The sequence below is a fragment of the Bos taurus genome, chromosome 3 (assembly GCF_002263795.3).
Source record: "Bos taurus isolate L1 Dominette 01449 registration number 42190680 breed Hereford chromosome 3, ARS-UCD2.0, whole genome shotgun sequence".
Taxonomy (NCBI): domain Eukaryota; kingdom Metazoa; phylum Chordata; class Mammalia; order Artiodactyla; family Bovidae; genus Bos; species Bos taurus.
The window spans coordinates 7,748,044-7,768,210 of NC_037330.1; the positions used below are offsets into that span (position 1 = coordinate 7,748,044).

General features: G+C 38.5%; 1 protein-coding gene across 1 annotated transcript in view; it reads right to left on the reverse strand.

Annotated features, from left to right (window-relative positions):
• ATF6 (activating transcription factor 6) overlaps window positions 1–20,167 on the reverse strand; it is a 233,987-nt gene that overhangs the window by 135,946 nt on the left and 77,874 nt on the right. The window contains exons 11-13 of the mRNA XM_024989876.2: window positions 14,070–14,183; window positions 12,891–12,990; window positions 2,707–2,774 (exon numbers count right to left, since the gene is read on the reverse strand). Of these exons, the coding sequence (XP_024845644.1) occupies window positions 2,707–2,774; window positions 12,891–12,990; window positions 14,070–14,183 (282 nt within the window). The remainder of the gene's footprint in view (window positions 1–2,706; window positions 2,775–12,890; window positions 12,991–14,069; window positions 14,184–20,167) is intronic.

A 20,167-nucleotide genomic window follows, 5' to 3' on the forward strand; every position in this document is an offset into this window, starting at 1 on the left:
TCTCTACACAGCACAATACGGCTTTCTCGGGCTCTCACAAAACTAGGCAGCACACTGCAGAACTATGCTTGTAGGCAATTTTAAATGATGAATTTACAAGCAAAAATCATACAATGTAAAAAATACGGCACTAAATAGATCTCAGAAAGGACAAGTGTTTATAGTATGAGAGCTGAAACAGGAAGCCAAAGTACTGCTTTGCTGAAATTCACCTGGGAATGCAAATGACCATGAAAGTACCTTGAATATTGATTGGCGGTACAAATAAATTTTCTCAAGTAAGAGGATTCATAAATACAGAATGCATGAATAAAGAAGGTCAACTATAATTCCCTTTAAAACATTTTTTAAAAACTGTTTTTTAAATAGCAGTTTAGGTTCAAGCAGTTTTCAGTTTTAAATATTAAGTTTGGGATTAAAAGAAATGCAAAAAGGCAAAATGGTTTTCGGAGGAGGCCTTACCGATAGCTGTGAAAAGAAGAGAAGCAAAAGGCAAAGAGAAAAGGAAAAATATTCCCATTTGAATGTAGAGTTCCAAAGAATAGCAAGGAGAGATAAGAAAGCCTTCCTCAGTGACCAGTGCAAAGAAATAGAGGAAAACAACAGAATGGGAAAGTCTAGAGATCTCTTCAAGAAAATTAGAGATACCAAAGGAACATTTTATGCAAAGATGGGCATGAAAAAGGACAGAAATGGTATGGACCTAACAGAAGCAGAAGATATTAAGAAGAGGTGGCAAGAATACAGAGAAGAACTGTACAAAAAAGATCTTCATAACCCAGATAATCACGATGGTGTGATCACCAGCCTAGAGCCAGACATCCTGGAATGTGAAGTCAGGTGGGCCTTAGGAAGCATCACTACAAACAAAGCTAGTGGAGGTGATGGAATTCCAGTTGAGCTATGTCAACTCCTAAAAGATGATGCTTTGAAAGTGCTGCTCTCAATATGCCAGCAAATTTGGAAAACTCAGCAGTGGCCACAGGACTGGAAAGGGTCAGTTTTCATTCCAATCCCAAAGAAAGGCAATGCCAAAGAATACTCAAACGACCGCACAATTGCACTCATCTCACATGCTAGCAAAGTAATGCTCAAAATTTTTCAAGCCAGGCTTCAGTGGTATGTGAACTGTGAACTTCCAGATGTTCAGGCTGGATTTCAGACTGCCAACATCCGTTGGATCATTAAAAAAGCAAGAGAGTTCCAGAAAAACATCTACTTCTGCTTTTGACTATGCCAAAGGCTTTGACTGTGTGGACCACAACAAACTGTGGAAAATTGTTCAAGAGATGGGAATACCAGACCACCTGACTTGCCTCTTGAGAAATCTGTATGCAGGTCAGGAAGCAACTGTTAGACTGGACATGGAACAACAGACTGGTTCCAAATAGGGAAAGGAGTATGTCAAGGTTGTATATTGTCACCCTGCTTATTTAACTTATATGCAGAGTATATCATGAGAAATGCTGGGCTGGATGAAGCACAAGCTGGAATCAAGATTTCCAGGAGAAATATCAATAACCTCAGATATGCAGATGACACCACCCTTATGGCAGAAAGCAAAGGAGAACTGAAGAGCCTCTTGTTGAAAGTGAAAGAGGAGAGCGAAAAAGTTGGCTTAAAGCTCAATATTCAGAAAACTAAGATTATGGCATCTGTTCCCATCACTTCATGGCAAACAGATGGGAAAACAGTGACAGACTTATTTTTTGGGCTCCAAAATCACAGCAAATGGTGACTGCAGCCATGAAATTCAAAGACGCTTGCTCCTTGGAAGAAAAGTTATGACCAACCTAGACAGCATATTAAAAAGCAGAGACATTACTTTACCAAAAATGTCCGTCTAGTCAAGGCTATGGTTTGTCCAGTGGTCATGTATGGATGTGAGAGTTGGACTATAAAGAAAGCTGAGTGCAGAAGAATTGATGCTTTTGAACTGTGGTGTTGGAGAAGACTCTTGAGAGTCCCTTGGACTGTAAGGAGATCCAACCAGTCCATCCTAAAGGAGATCAGTCCTGAATATTCATTGGAAGGACTGATGCTGAAGCTGAAACTCCAATACTTTGGCCACCTGATGTGAAGAACTGACTCATTTGAAAAGACCCTGATGCTGGGAAAAATTCAAGGCACGAGGAGAAAGGGAAAAAACGGAGAATGAGATGGTTGGATGGCATTACTGACTCAATGGACATGAATTTGAGTAAGCTCTGGGACTTGGTGATGGACAGGGAGACCTGGCGTGCTGCAGTCTATGGGCTCACAAAGAGTTGGACACAACTTAGCGACTGAACTAAGAGATTAAAAACATTTTTAACTAATGAAGAAATAATATGCCATCATAATAATGTGTCAAAAAATGAATATATTTTTAACATACACATAGTAATTGAATAAAATATTCTGGTTACAGAGATCTATAAGTTACTACATATAACTGAACAATCTGTTTCTGTAATATAATGAGGAGAACAAGTTTAAGATGGAAGCAAAGTGTGCATTTCAACTTTACTGAAATACTGCTGCTGCTGCTGCTAAGTTGCATCAGTCGTGTCTGACTCTGGGCGACCCCACAGACAGCACCCAACAGGCTCCTCCGTCCCTAGGATTCTCCAGGCAAGAATGCTGGAGTGGGTTGCCATTTCCTTCTGCAGGGGAAAATACTAGGTATTTAGAATTCCTTAACCAAGAGCCTCCACACTTTCTCACCTGATACTAGTGGTTTCTGTGTATTGGACGGCCATGAGCTGAGAATTTGAGCCCTGTTCCAGAGCACCCTGAAAGAAAAGAAAATGTGTTAATGTTTCATAATGAAATTATATGAAAAGTTTCCTATATTGACTCATTCTATATTTACATTTACTAAACTTCATTAAAGTATTCTTAAAAGTTTTTTTCATGAATATTCTGACATATTAAGCTTACATAACTAAATACCAATAAACAAATTAGAACTCATTTGGTCATATTCTGGGCTGAAAGATGTGTCTTATGGACAGTAAGACATTTAAGGGACTTCCCATAAAGATTCAAGATATAGCCACAAAACTTAATCCAAGTATCACAGGTTTTATGACCAGCTCATACAAGTATTACTGAATGTATAACAATTTAAGCATTAGTTGCTCAGGCATGACTGACTCTTTGCGATCCCTTGGGCTATAGCCCACCAGGCTCCCCTGTCCATGGAATTCTCCATGCAAGAATACTGGAGTGTGTAGCCATTCCCTTCTCCAGGGGATCTTCTCCAGGGATCAAACCCAGACCCATTGCATTGCAGGGAGATTCTTACTGTCAGAGCCACCAGGGAAATCATTAACAACTTGTGTTTGTCTCAAATAATTATTTTCCCAATGAAAATTTCCTAAAGTATGAGAAGAAAGTGAAAGTGGAAGTCGCTCAGTCATATCAGACCCTTTGCTGACCCCTGGACTATACAGTCCATGGAATTTTCTAGGCCAGAATACTGGAGTGTGTAGCCTTTCCCTTCTCCAGGGATCTTCCCAACCCAGGGATACATCTCCCACATTGCAGCCACAAGGGAAGCCCAAAGTATGAAAGGTCCATAACAAAACTAGATCCTAATGTTTACTTTTTCCAGTGAGTCAACTCTTCGCATGACCCTGATGCTGGGAGGGATTGGGGGCAGGAGGAGAAGGGGGCGACAGAGGATGAGACGGCTGGATGGCATCACTGACTCGATGGACATGAGTTTGGGTGAACTCCGGGAGTTCATGATAGACAGGGAGGCCTGGCATGCTGTGAATCATGGGGTCGCAAAGAGTCGGACACGACTGAGAGACTGAACTGAACTGAACTGAAAGTTTACTTTGAGTAAACACAAAGGTCTTCGTGCATAAATAGACCTATAGACTAGTCCATCACTAAGAGATCTCCCCAGTGACTCCTCGCCTTCTGGAACCATTAGTGATCTACACAGATTATGGTAGAAACTTCTCTCCCACTTAGCATCTGCTTTGCACTATGTCTTCTTATATACCCTGGCAGCTTTGTAAACTGATCTTCAAAAAAGTTTTATAAGACTATCAGAGTTCAAGAGCACATTAGGAATTGACTTTACTATTACCTTGTCAGAGACTTAACTAACTTTAATCACAAGATTACTAGCATTTGTTCGTTACTATATCCATCCATTCTTCCTTCAGCACTCAAACTTTCATAGAATGTGCCTACTACATGTACAGGTGCTACAGAATTTGATTTCTGCCATCAAGAAGCTTGTAGTGTAACTGGGAAGACAATACAGTATAATGCTAAAACACAAGAATATACAAAGGGTTAAGGGAAGAGAAGAGGGAACGATTTTGTTTGGTGGTAGATGGAACCAATATGCAGGGATGAACAGAGGGTTTCCAATTCCTGGCTCTGTAACAAGTCAAGGGTCTTATTTTATGAAAAACTAATGTAGGTCTTAAATATAGTAAGTGCTCAAAAATGCATTAAACAAAAGTAAAAAGAGCACACATAAAATGAAAAGAAAAAGATACTTAAATAATAAAATATTATACTTACTGTTATGCTTATGAAGTAGCAAATAAAGCCAAAATTAAACTACAGCTAGTGGATAATATAAATGTTAAAATAAACAGATTAAATAGCTGATGAATTTTAAATGATTTTGCTACTTTGGCACATATGAAATAAGCACAGAAGTCTGAAAAAAGTCAGACTTCTTTTCATAGACTCAGAAATGAGTGGGTAGGCTTTAAAGAAAGCTGAGTGACTTACAGAGACAGCAGGCAAACAGAACCTCAACATGCCATTTACCTATTCAAGATTTACACCAATAAATAGCGGGACTTATGAAAATTTGACTGTGAACGTCAACATTTTTAGCTCTGTGGACTTAGCACGAGGTTATGATCAGAAAAAAAAAGTGAGACATTTACATAGAAGTGAGAAAGATGTTAAAATCTCCAGTTATGTTGTAGATTTGTTTTCCCTTTGGTTCTGTCATTTTTCTGCACTATGTTTTTGAAACTTTGTTATTTGGAGCCTATGCATTTAGAATTGTTAGAACTTGATTTAATGCTCCTTCTCTCAACACAAAATTTCTGTGTCTTCTGTAATATTCCCTATCTACTTTGTTTGATTAACATAGCCACATCAGCATTCTAATGCTTAGTGTTTGCACAGAAAATACACTTCACCCTTTATTTTGCATCTGTCTGTGTCTTTACGTTTAAAATGTCATTTCTTACAAACAGCATATAGTTGAGTCTTCCCTTTTAAAAAATCTAGTTTGATAATTTCTCCCTTTTAATTGATAAGTTTAGGCCATTAACTTTAATTGCTAATATAGTTGAGTTTGTTTCTACTACCCTGGTATATATTTTCTATTTATCCTAATTATTCTTTATTTGTTTATTCTTTTGGCTGAAATATACACTTTTTTAGCATTCCATTTTTACTGCGGATATCACCTTTTTAACTATTCCTTGTGCTCATTTTTAGTGGTTGCTCTAGAGATTATACTTTGATCTTTAAGCTACTAGTCTACCTTCAAATATTACTTGAACAATATAAAAACTTCATAAGAGTATAATTCCATTTATCCCCCTCCCTTTTTGTTCTTATTATCTAATATTTTACATCAAAACAAACTATAAACCCCACAACAAGCTGCTGCCAAGTTTTGCTTTTAAAATAGTCTTTTTAAGATCTCAAATAGCTAAAGCAATGTAGAAAAAAAAAAAAAAAATGGAGCTGGAAGAATCAGGGTCCCTGACTTCAGGCTATACTATAAAGCTATAGTCATCGAAAGAGTATGATACCGGCACAAAAATAGAAATATTCATCAGTGGAACAGGACAGAAAACCCAGAAATGAACCCATGCACCTATGGTCAGTTTATGACAAAGGAGGCAAGAATACACAGTATTAAAAAACAGTCTCTTCAACAAATGGAGCCGGGAAAATAGGACACTACATGGAAAAAAATGAAATAAGATCATTCTTTAATACCATACATGAAAATAAGGTCAAAATGGATTAAAGACCTAAATGTGAGACTGGACACTATAAAACTACCAGAGGAAAACATAGGCAGAAGACTCTGACAGAAATCGCAGCAGTATATTTTTCAATCTGTCTCCCACAATAATGGAAATAAAAACAAAAATAAACAAATGACACCTACTTAAACTCAAAAGCTTTTACACAGAAAAGGAAACAATAAACAAGACAAAAAGACAACCCACAGATTGGGAGAAAATATTTACAAATGATGTGACTGACAAGGGATTAGTCTCCAAAATTTACAAACAGCTCATGATGCTTAAAAGCATCAAAACAAACAATCCAATCAAAAAATGGGCAGAAGACCTAAATAGACATTTCTCCAATGAAGACATACAGATGGTCAAGAGGCACCTGAAAAGATGTTCAACACGGTTAATTATCAAAATGGCTATCATCGAAAAATCCACAAACAATAAATGCTAGAGAAGGTGTAGAGAGAAGGGAACCCTCCTACACTGTTCGTGGGAATTTAAATTGGTACAGCCAGTGTGAAGAACAGTATGGAGGTTCCTTAAAAAGGACAAAAACAGAGCTACCATATGACCCTGCAGTCCCACTCCTGGGCATATATCTGGAGAAAAACATGATCTCAAATGATACATGCACCCCAATGTTCATTGCAGCACTGTTTACAACAGCCAAGACATGGAAGCAACCTACATGTCCATCAACAGAGGAATGGATAAAGCAGATGGGGTACACATACACACTGGAATATTACTTAGCCATTAAAAAGAATGAAATAATGCCATTTTGCAGCAACATGGATGGACCTAGAGATTGTCATAGTGAGTGAAGTTAAGTCAGACAGAGAAAGAGAAAAATCATATGACATCCCTTACATGTGAAATCTTTTTTTCTAAAAAGACATGATAAAAATAAACTTACAAAACAGAAAGACACTTAGACTTAGAAAATGGGTAAAGAGCTAGTTAGGGAGCTTGGGATGGACATGTACACACTGCTATATTTAAAACAGATAACCAGCAAGGACCTACTGTGCATATAGCACATGGAACTCTGTCGGTGTTATGTGGCAGCCTGGATGCCATCCTGGGGGAGTCTGAGGGAGAATGGATACATGCATATGTATGGCTGAGCCCCTTCGTTGCTCACCTGAAACTATCACATTGTTAATCGGCTATACCCCAATACAAAATAAAAAGTTTTTTTTTTAAGATACTAGTCTTTTAAAGACTTTGATATACACAAATAAAATAAAGATACTAAAACAAAACAAACAGCCATTTATTTTTATCCAGATATTTACCCATTGTGGTGCTTTCACTCTGGATAATCTGGTGTTCTGTCTGGTACCATTTCCCTTAGTCTAAAAAACTCATGTTAGTATTTCTTACACTGCAGATCTTCTGGAGACAAATTATCTCCGTTTTTATCTGTCTGAAAATGTCTTTATTTTGCCTTCATTTGGAATGATATTTTTACTAATTTGCCCCTTTATCTTTTCTAATAACTCACAGTCCAGGAAGAGGGTAGAATTATGAAATAGGACAAATCAAATCAAGAATATAAGGCTTAGAGATGACAGAAATTTAAAAAATAATGTTCATTTGTCAAATTTATAGAATACCTTATTGGACTATTAGGTCCTTTGCACAAGAAGGTTCAAATTAGCAAAGAAGACTAAGCAGAGTAGATACAGGTTTTGTATACTAAAAAACAAAACCAGATGAATTCTTTATATGCTTTGGTATCAACAACAGCAGAAGAAGCAGAATGATTCTTCTTCCCCTAACCAACCAAGAACTTCATTTAACCTTTAACAAACATAGATTTATCCTTGTCATTCCTTTTTTCTGTAATAGCTAAGACTCCCATTTTTTTACCATTATCTAAGCTCCCTACTAAAAATATATGTACCCAAGATAGCAGAGAAAGAGATAAGATTTTAAACTACAAATCTCCAAATGTTCAAAAGCCATGAAATTAAAGCAAAATTCTTTATCTTCCACTAAAATTTCTGTAAGATTAAAGAACACCAAGCACCCTTACAAAGTTAACTCTCTGCTTATTTATCTAATGAACAGGAAAGAATAACATGAAAAAATATGTCAAAAGATAAGACAAAAAACTTATTTAGGCCAATGATTTAACCTATTTTTCATAAAGCCCACTTTGCCAGCTGTGTGGAATTCTCCACTGGCAACAGTCTCTTCCTGCTCCCTTTTCGCTCTTCCCTGTATAACAAAGGATGAAAGCCTTTTTACCCAACTATATTACTCAAACTTTTTTGCTACCAGGGTCTATACATAATTTAGGCTCTACCAATAATACTCACTTGCACCAGATTTGGAAAACAGAGGGAGACAGAGTTCATTTTTTTCTCTGGCCATGGAGGCAGCTAACGCATAGGCTTTGGCAGATGTGAGTTTTGGCAGTACTAGACATTGTATTTGGAGAAGGCAATGGCACACCACTCTAGTACTCTTGCCTGGAAAATCCATGGATGGAGGAGCCTGGTAGGCTGCAGTCCATGGGGTCGCTAAGAGTCGGACACGACTGAGCAACTTCACTTTCACTTTTTACTTTCATGCATTGGAGAAGGAAATGGCAACCCACTCCAGTATTCTTGCCTGGAGGATCCCAGGAACAGAGGAGCCTATTGGGCTGCCATCCATGGGGTCGCACAGAGTTGGACACGACTGAAGCGACTTAGCAGCAGCAGCAGCAACAGACGTTGTATTCCAATGCGAGTAAGCAGCTTTGGGACTTTGAGGTAACTATGACATTAGTAATGATTGCCTGTAGCCTCCAGAAGTACTGCCAACAAATGAAGTTGCTATAATAGGTGAACAAAAGGTAAGTGGCCCAGAGAAACACACGCTGGATAATCAGAGACTCTCGATGTCAGAGCTTAAGCTCATTTAGACTAACCCTCATTATTTTATAGATGAAACAGTCCCTTAATGGTCAAAAGTTCATGTTTCTCAATATCCTTTTAATGTACTTTAGAACATACATACTGCTTCCAATTAGTTTCCAAATAATCAAATAGTTAAGGCGTTCCATTAGCATATCCATTAGCTTCCCTTGTGGTAAAGAATCTGACTGCAATGCAGAAGACCTGGGTTCAATCCCTGGGTTGGGAAGATCCCCTGGAAAAGGGAACGGCTACCCACTGCAGTATTCTAACCTGGAGAATTCCATGGACTGGACTGATAGTCCATGGGGTTGCAAAGAGTCGGATGTGACTTTTACTTTCACTTTATCTTCCCTGGTGGCTGATGGTAAAGCATCTGCCTGCAATGCGGGAGACCTGGGTTCGATCCCTGGGTTGGGAAGATCCCTGGAGAAGGAAATGGCACCCCACTCCAGTACTATTGCCTGGAAAATCCCATGGATGGAGGAGCCTGGTAGGCTACAGTCCATGGGGTTGTAAAAGAGTCAGACACGATTGAGCAATTTCACTTTATTAGCATATAACCAGGTAAACCTGGTGAAACATATCCCATCCCAAAATGAAATGTCTTGATTCTTACAGCTACTCCATTTCTCTGTTTCCATTAATGGGAATCATCCTGAAGTAATTTTCTCATTTTATTTTTACCTCCTGAACCCATATCAATGAGCCTTTTGTCATTACCACTCTCCAGTGAGACAACTTTTGTCAGTCACTTGTTGATGCTTAGTCACTAAATTGTGTACAATTCTTTTGCTAACCCATGGACTGGAGCCTGCCAGGCTCCTCTGTCCATGGGATTTCCCAGGCAAGAGTACTGCAGTGGGCTGCAATTTTCTTCTCCAGGGAATCTTTCTGACCCAGGGATCAAACCTGGGTCTTCCACACTGCAGGCAGACTCTTTACCGTCTGCACCACCAAGGAAGCTTTTAATCCAGCTTTATTCCAATTCTTGATGTTCCTCAAATACATAAACTGCTTCCTCCTGAGGGTCACTAATACTTTCTATTCTCTTGCTTTGGAAACTGTTTTTCCAGGTTTTCTCCTAGATCTTTACGTTATTTGCTCCTCCATTTTCTGCCTATGGCAAAAGCAGTGTTCTCACCAAAACCCTCTTCTTCCCAAGCACATAGGAAAACTACATTTGCCAAACCTACTGCAAGGGAGACTAGGAAAAGTGACAGAGTTTTAGTCAACGGAACAGTGGCAAAGGCCATGCCTTATCCCTAAAATATTTTGCATAATTTTCCAAACTTTCTTCCTCAACATCCAAAGCTAGAAGCAAAGGATTTCAAGTTGCTGAGGCCACAATGTGGAAGAATCTGGGTTCCTTAGTCACTGCTTGGAGGAAAGCCATTCTAGAGAGCTATCTCAAACTCCGAGTGGGTGAGAAACAAATTTCTATTCCAATGGCTACTGAGATTTTGAGGCCAGCTGCTGTTGTTTGGTTGCTAAGTCGTGCTCAACTCTTTGTGACCCCCCATGAACTGCAGCACGCCAGACTTGTGACAGCTGGTAATAATTACCTTGACAATACCTTACTCAAGTGGAATCTCTTTAGAGAAGGCTTCTCTTACCACCCAATCTAAAATTGCCACTCACCTCTCAATTCAAACTCTAGCCCTGTTTTTTTCTATAAATAACTTTTAATTTTGAGTCAGTGAGTCAAAGTCGCTCAGTTGGGTCTGACTTTGCAACACCATGGATTGTAGCTCACCAGGCCCCTCTGTCCATGGAATTTTCCAGGCAAGAATACTGGGCTGGTTTGCCAGTCCCTTCTTCAGGGAGTCTTCTCGACCCAGGGATCAAACCCAGGTTTCCTATATTGCAGGCAGATTCTTTCCTGAGCCACCAGGAAAGCCCTTTGAGTGTATTTAAATACTTATTTATTTTTTTAAGTTAATCTTCTCCCTCGTGATGAGAACTTTAAAGATCCATTCTCAGATTTCCCTGGTGGTACAGTGGATAAGAATCTGCCTGCCATCTACTGCAGAGCACATGGAAATCTGCTCAGTGTTATGTGGCAGCCTGGATGGGAGGGGGGACTGGGGATACATGAATGACTGAGTCCCTGAGCTGTTTACCTGAAACTATCACAACATTGTTAATCTACTATACCCCACTACAAAATAAAAAGTAAAAAAAAAAAGAAAGAATCCACCTGCCAACGCAGCAAACACAGGTTTTACCGCTTGTCTGGGAAGATTCCACACGCTGCGGAGCAACTAAGCCCTTGTAGCACAACTACTGAGTTCGCGTGCTGCGACTACTGAAGCCAGCACACCTGGAGCCTGTGCTCTGCAACGAGAGAAGCCACCGCAACGAGAAGTCTGCACACCAAAGCCAGAGAACGGCTCCTCCTCTCCACAACCAGAGAAAGCCCGTGAGCAGCAATGAAGACCCAGCACAACCAAAAACACAAAAGATCCATTCTCTTCCAATTTTCAAATATACACTACGGAATTATTAACTAAGGTTACCATGCAGTGAGCTACGTCCCTATGACTTCTTTATTTCGTAACTAGAAGTTTGTGGCCTCCACCCACCACCTCTGGCAACCTCCATGAGTTTGGTGTGTTGTTTTTTTTTTTTTTTAAAGTCAGAATTCAATTTTATTTCACATTGATAGAAACCGTGAAAAAGATTTACATTTTCCCACGTTACAGCACAGCATTTCAATGGAATATTTCTTGCCATAAGTTAGATCTTGCTGATTTGTGTCAGTGAAACAACAGTTTATATTCTTCAAGGTAAAGCAAAATGACTTAGTAAATGATTGTTTAAAAACTGTGAATCCAGACATAAACATATGGCTTCATTATTCACATGCTTGTGTAGTCCATACCAAGTCATTTCCATCATCAAATAGCACCCATTTATGAAGATGCCATCCTAACACTGTCCTAGTCAGCTGGAATTTTAAGATTCCACATGTAAATGAGATCATACGGTATTTATGTTTTCTGGGTCTGACTTATTTCACTTGACTTGTTTATAGTTTATCTTTCTCATTAGAATGTAAGTTCCATGAAGGCAGGGACTCTATAGTACTCTCTACTATATTCCCAAAGTCCAGGATAGCACCTGGCTCATTATTACTACCACAGGTAACATTTGTTAGGAGCTTGCAATGTGTCAATCTAAGTAATTCAGAAGTAGTATTAGATACTGGAATGACAGAAAGACTATAAATGTACTTTGTGGTAAAAAACAAAAAAAATTTAAGATAGAAGCCCAGCTATACAGGTTCTAAATAAGAGCTGTCAATAACCTGTCTAAATACAAAAATGCTCTCCATGGAGATGTGCCTTCAATCCCAAGCTGTCCTACATTTGAAAAGTTCTAAGAACAGAGGAGATAAACAGTATCATTTGTTAAGTTTTTTGTGCCAAGAACAGCTGATGCAGACCCATGCATAGCAACTCCAGACTTGAAAGCAAATTTGAGAGAGCAGGAAAGAGCACCATGCCTGAACAGGAAGCACTAGCACTATAAAACCTAAATGAGTGTTGTGAAACCTGGGAGGAGGGCTTCAGTGGCCTTGACAGCTGCACCAGTAGCAGCAGGAGGCAGCAGGAAGTGGTTACAGTTCAAGCTTCCCAAGTCATCCAGGGAAGACAGCAACGCACCTGCAGGAAGCCTTCTAACAAGTATGCCAAGTGAAAGTGAGAGTCTTAATCGTCAAAGTGTTAGTAGCTCAGTAGGGTCTGACTCTTAGCGACCCCATGGACTGTGGCCTGCCAGGCTCCTCTGTTCACGGAATTCTCCCAGCAAGATACTGGAGTGGGTTGCCATTTCCTTCTCCAGGGGATCGTCCCAACCCAAGGATTGAACCTGGGTCTCCTGTATTGCAGGCAGATTCTTTACTATCTCAGCCACCAAGGAAGCCCACAAATATGCCAACTGTTGTTAAAGACAAGCAGAAACAAACCTGAAGAATACGAGTTTTCTGTTGATTATTCGTCATTCTTCTTGACTTGGTCCTTTCCACTTCGTGCCTATGAACCCATCCTCGAAGTTCATGATTTAACCTATAAAACAGCTTAATTGATTAAACATATTTCATAGAAACAGATGTTTCACCTGATTGGAAAGGAATTTAATCATGTTCTGAGGTTCCAAAGAGCATTCCAAATGCCTAATGATTCAATATTCTTTTGACTTAAGAAAGCGAAGACACTTAATGTTAGTTGTTTTTAATGACTTGCATTTTTATATAGTAGTCTCCTCAATCATGAGTTCAAAGTTCAAAGAAAATCATAGCTAAATACCTGCCAAACATAAATACTAAATGCAAAAGTTTTTCCACAAAGTATTTCTGTTTCTGCTCTTGGACTATGTACACACAAATACTGGAGAGCACAGAACAAGTCATAGGGCTCCTAACCACAGATGGACGCATCAAGGCCTTTGAAACGCATGCTGTTTGGGGAGAAGAAAAAGAATCAATCAACTGCTCAGGAAGAGAATTTTTAAGGCACTATAATCCAAATTTTCCAAAACTGAAAAAAAAAAAAAAATTTTTAAGCCCAGTTCAAATATAACTTCCCTTTATTTTTCTTACTTTTTAAAGCAGTTGTGGAGATGTCAGACTATACTCAGTTTTCTACAGTTGATTACTACATACCACACACACACAAAAAAAAAACTGAAGCAGTTTTTAAGGTGTGTAGATAGGATCCAAGAATCACAGGAAAAAAAATTCAAGGGAAGAGTAAATAAAGAAAAATACACTAATGTGAAAGTGATTCCAGAATCACATATCTTCAAATTACTACCTTCCTAATTTGAAAAGGTACCTTCCAATATGAATGTTACCACCTACAAATCTAACACTTACCCTGAATTTTTATATTAATATCATTCTTCAGTTTTCAAATAAGACATATTTAAGCATACAACTCCCATATAATCACATAAAATAGACCCAATACCCCCTTTATCAGGTTGGTGGGGAAACTGAACAATTGATATGCCTGCCTATGGTTATGCAAGAAATAATTCAGAGTTTTCTCAAGTATTTGGTTAATCTGAATTAATATCTGTCTAGGTTCCACAGCTAAGCACAGGAACCCAATCAGCTATATCTGTAACAATCGACAACACTCACCTGAGAGATTCTGTTGTGTTTATCAGGGGCTGACAGGGAGGCGGAGGAATATAGAGTAATGGTTCTTCAGTTAGCACCATCAGGGCTTTGTCATTTGAAACAGAATGGTCATATCTGAAACATAAATGTACAAAATGTGTTGCCTTGTGTCTTGTATTCCTAAGAGGAAGTCTGCTATAAGAAAGTCATTGCTAGTATTGTTTTCATGAAAATAAAAATATAAACCAGTACAATCCTCCTATACAGCAGAGAACTATATTCAGTATCCTACGATAAATCATAATGGAAAAGAATGTTAAAAAGGAATGTGTGTGTGTACACACAGCACTAACACAATACTGTAAATCAACTACACTTCTGTACTTCCATAAAAACATTTTTGTAAATATTTTGAATAGAAGATACTGCAAGCAAGAAGTGAATGTGATTTAAAATGGGGGGAAATATATACCATATAGCACAAACATCATTTTGCAATTTTCTAAAGAGATTATCACGGTAGTTCACATTTACTGCCCAATTATTAAGTACTTAAAACTAGAGATATAATGATAACACACAGTTCATGTCTTCAATGAACTCAAGGCATACTCAGTGATGCTGGAACACGAGGGGTAACACAGTGAGAAGCTAAACTGGGGGAAAGACCCACTGATGGACAGGAAAGACTTACGACCGACAGTGAAGTATTATGTAACCAGGACTGAAGTTTGTGCTCATTCTCAACACTGTGATAAGAGAACTGAACAGTCTCCTTAAAAGAGTGTCTGTGTATATATCCCAGTGTTCATTACAGCACTATTTGCAATAGCCAGCACATGGAAGCAACCTAGATGTCCACTGACAGATGAACAGACAAAGACGTCGTGGCATATATATACAATAAAATATCACTCAGCCATAAAAAGGAACATGTTTCGGTCAGTCCTAGTGAAGTGGATAAATCTAGAGCCTGTTATACAGTGACGTGAGTCAGAAATAGAAAAATAAATATCATGTATTAATGCATATGTATGGAATCTAGAAAAAACCAGTACTGATGAACCTCTTTACAGGGTAGAAAACAGACTCTGGACACAGCAGGGGAAGGAGCGGATAGGACAAACTGAGAGAGCAGCACTGAGACATGTACAGTGCGATATGTGAAACAGACAGCTAACGGGAAGTGGCTATGCCACACGGGGAGCTCAACACGGTTCTCTGTGACAGCCTGGAGGGTGGGGGAGGCTGGAGGGGGCAGGGGGAGGTTCAAGAGGGAGACACATATATACTTACGGCTGCTTCATGCTGTTGTATGGAAGAAACCAATACAATATTGTAAAACAATTATCCTCGGATTAAAAATAATTTAAAAAAAAAATCTGTGTGTGGTAGGGGAAAGGAAAAGCATAAAATACTTGGCAGGAGAAAAGTAAAAGCCTTGAAAAGTTAAATATTAGAATCAGAAGAGGAATCCCTAATAAAACACCTGACTGACATTAACCAGTTATTCCATTAGCTTTAAAAAATATACTTTCCTAATCATCACAGTGATCTATATCATGTGAATTCATATCCGGGGTATGATGTAGTGAGCAAAATGTGGGTTGAAAATCTTAATCAGATCCTAATCTGAGTTGAGGATATTATAGCTATTTATTCCCTTCAGTCTGCTATTTTAACCTTTCTTACTAAGAAATCTGAATTCTGTCTTGAATTTCTTTATATACAATACTCTGGATTTAGAAAACTAGATTTATTAAAATTCAAAAAGAAAAACACAAAATTGGACATGGCTAGATTTGTGCTTTTCAATCAACAATAGATATTTTTGAAAACCAACTATATGCCAGATACTGTGCTAGGTGATGGAATTCCAACAGGGAACAGGGAAATGAAGTCCAATCCTCCATGATCTTGATGGAGAAGATGGACCAAATACAAGAAAACAAACACAGAGAATAAATCCAAACTGAGGTAAGAGCTACGAAAAAAACATATGGTTGAGATAGAAAACCAAATGACAATGCCTACTTCAGATAAAATGGTCCGAGAAGGAGAAGGTATTTAAGACAAGGCGTAGAGGATGGCAAGAAGCCAAACCTATAAAAACTGGGGGAAGAGTGTTCTAGATAGAAGCAGGTGGGAAAAGGGAGGCTTTATGGAATTAAGGAAAACTCACCAGCGGAAAATTGTAAGCAAGTGAGGGAGGCACAAGATGTTTGGTAAGATGGAGACCAATCATGATAAGGAATTACTAAATGTAATAAGAAGCCACAAAAAGGTGTTAGGTAGAGAAGGGATATATTTTTAATTTATATGTATCCCTTGCTATTGTACCAAAACCAGTTTTGATGGAGGCAAAAGGGGAAGCTGGGAGACCAGTCAGAGTGGAAGACCACGCTGCCTTGCGCTTGGTAAATTCTCTCTCAGGAGAGATCAACAGCAATCTGGGCAAGAGCTGAAGATACTATGACCAAGGTGGTGGCAGTGAAGATAAAAAATGAACCAATTCAAGATAATGTTTGGAAAGAATATCAATAGCACTTGTTGAAAGGGAGGAACCAGGGTTTCTGGCTTGAGCAACAGAAACGACGAAGCGTGCTGTACAGAAGCGGGTGGAACCTGAGTATGGAAAAGGACCTAGAGTTTCACTGTGCAGGTGTTAAGTTCGAAATGTTAAGAGAAGTGAAGGAACTACTGGATATATGACTTTGGAGACTCAGAAGTCTGGGCAGGAAATCAAAGAGAGTCATCGCGATATACAGAAATGGACTGTGTGCTAAATTATGGCATAAAGGGAAAAAAAGCTCACAGTTCTATACGTTAGGATTTGGATAGAAGAGGAGCCTACAAAGATGAAGCAGAGCCAATGAAAACAGAGGAAACAAAACTGCAGCAATACTAAAGGAGAATACTTCAAGAAGGAGTGATCTATACAGCCAAATGCTGAGGAAAGATCAAGATAGAGAGTTTTCACTGGACTGACAATGCTGAAATCAGTGGCCACCTTGACAAAAATAATTTTTGCAGTGTGGAAAACTAACTTTAGATAAAACTTAAAGACTTCTAACTATGCCACATACAAGTGGGAAAAAGCAACAGCAGAGGGTATATACACCATTCTTTCCTGCAGCTGTACCAGAAACATTCTTGATGCCCTTTCTTCTGCCTCCGGGGGTTGTTATTCAGAATAAAACAGCGATTGTGGTACACAGGTAATGAACGCACACACAAAAAGAAATCAGCTCAAATTAACTGTTGAGGGAGAAGGAAAAAACCCTGCCTTGCACTTGGTAAATTCTGAATGCTTTTAAGAAGCCAGAGGCTGTTTACCACACTAAAAAAAAAAAAAAAAAAAAAAACCACCTACTAAGACCAAAGATCTTTATATATGTGTTATTTTAAAATCAGGTCTGAATACTCACAAAAATACAAACACTGAAGTCAAGTTCATCAAAAAAGTCTTGAACTACTTTTGAAACTATAAATCTGATTTATAATTTTATTTCCATGTGATAAACTCTGGTAATGATTTCTGCACATCTGTGCTGACTGGCTTTGTTCCATCAGCCAAAAATATTCTTTGGAAAAGGAAACAAAAAATCTGATAGGAGAAATATTATATCATGAAAGGGTCTGCTGCTGCTGCTGCTGCTGCTAAGTCGCTTCAGTCGTGTCCGACTCTGTGCGACCCCATAGACGACAGCCCACCAGGCTCCCCCGTCCCTGGGATTCTCCAGGCAAGAACACTGGAGTGGGTTGCCATTTCCTTCTCCAATGCATGAAAGTGAAAAGTGAAAGTGAAGTTGCTCAGTGATGTCCGACTCTTCTCGACCCCATGGGCTGCAGCCCACCAGGCTTCTCCATCCATGGGATTTTCCAGGCAAGAGTAATGGAGTGGGGTGCCATTGCCTTCTCCGAGGAAAGGGACTAGGTGGAATTGAAGAGGAAAGAAAAGGGAGAACATAAGCCAACATGCAATCAGGAAACAATGATATCCACACTACTCCTGAGATGGTCAGAGTTCCAGACTGCCTGCAAACCATTCCATACCAATAGAGAAAATTTCAATAAATAAATCACTGCAATAAAGGGCAGTCTTAAGGAGCTACAGCTAATGAGAATTTCTGGAATAAATACTGGTTCTGGCTGATGCCTTAGAAGTTGATGCCTTCATCTAAGAAGTCCTGATTTATACCTGACATGCTGACATAATTATTACACTGGTACAATAGTATTAGTAGCTGAAGCTCCAATTCTTTGGCCACCTGATGCAAAGAAGTGACTCATTAGAAAAGAGCCTGATGCTGGGAAAGACTGAGGGCAGGAGGAGAAGGGGACGACAGAGGATGAGATGGTTGGATGGCATGACCGACTCGATGGACATGAGTTGAGCAAGCTCCAGATGGATGGTGATGGACAGGGAGGCCTGGTGTGCTGCAGTCCATGGGGTTGCAAAGAGTTGGACACGACTGAGCGACTGAACTGACTGACTGACGCTAGTACTAGTTTTCATTATTAAAAGTCTCTCGGTTTGGTTGACAGATTACATGGTCATCTTATATACCACACATTTCTAAGACTGAAAAAATATATGCAGTTAATTATTAAATGATAGACAAATGTAATATTATAAATTACGAGATTAGAATCTACTCCTTTTTTATTTGAACCAGTTGTCATAACTCTCCTGAAAAAATTAAACATAACATAAAGTAAACTGCATTAAAACACACACACACAAATGTTATGGCTGAGTGTAAATAAACCACCTAAAAATCAGTTTAAAACAAATTCATACTTGGTGCTTTCAAACGTTTCACAAACATTTTTTGGTATCTGTTATTTAGTATATAAAATAATAAAAGAAAAAATATCAAATTAATGGGCGAACACCTAAATCTACCAAATGGCTCAATAATAATCTTAGGTATTTCGATAGAGACTTGCATACAACCAAGAATCAATAACATTTCCATTTTTTATTAAGACCAGTGGAGGCTCTGGGTCAAGGACAGAGAGATGGCTTGCACTTCACGAATTATTTTGAAAGCTGATAAATTACAGCCTAAAAGTCATTCAGACCTCTAGTTAGAGCTAATACGATCAAAGGACTGTGCTTTCCACAAACCACCATATTATCTTACTCTAACATGGACAAGTAACTGAAAACTTTTATTTATTGTAGTTTGTGAAAAATACAAAATATTTTTATAACGCTTACCTGAACAGTAATTTCAGGTGTCTAATTCCATTCTATTTTTAGCAACAAGCTATAAAACATAAGTGGCGTACTCTCAACTCTCATAAATCCAAAGGCTATCTATGAAAAATGTAACTTTTGCTGGATCTTACATAGACAACAACAGAACTCAAAATTACAGCATATGCAGGGCTAACTTGGAAAAATTATTTAGCAAATTAAAAATACTATTACTATTAAACTCCAGTAATGTTCAGAGAGACTTATACAATCACTAAGATCAGTATTTCAGAAGTATGGCTAATTTGGGCATGTAAAAAAAAAGGCAGGAAATGTTAGGTTTTCCAACATCTATCACATTCTATGTTGCATTACAGTTACTACCATAGAATTCTTTGGATCATCTGCCATATTTAGCGCAGTATTTTGCACACTGAAGATTCTTAAAAAAAGTGAATACTAGCGTTTTTTTTCCAGGAAGACTGAATGAAGACAAGCCTGAAGGACTATGGTAATACTCTCATTAAGTGGTATGGGTGTAACAGAGTAAAAATCAGAAGAATGATTCCCCTATGGCCTTTGGCCTGTGAAACCTTAGAGAGTTAAGAGTAATCAAATCTTTAATGATTTTCAAGCATTATTCTGTGCCATGGTTGACACACTATAACCTCCCTTTGCCTTGTAATTCAAGGACCTAGCTCCACTTGACTCTAATAAAAATTATAAATCACACAGAAATGTTTATCAAAAACATTTTTGAAAAGGGCCACTATAACCTTCTTCTACTTGCCATAGGTAAAAATTATATTTTCATACAGTTGTCTTTACTACTTCCAAGCTATATGGAAATTTATGAAGACAGAATTAAATTATAACAAGAAAAAGAGATTCAATAAAAATCACAATAAACAAG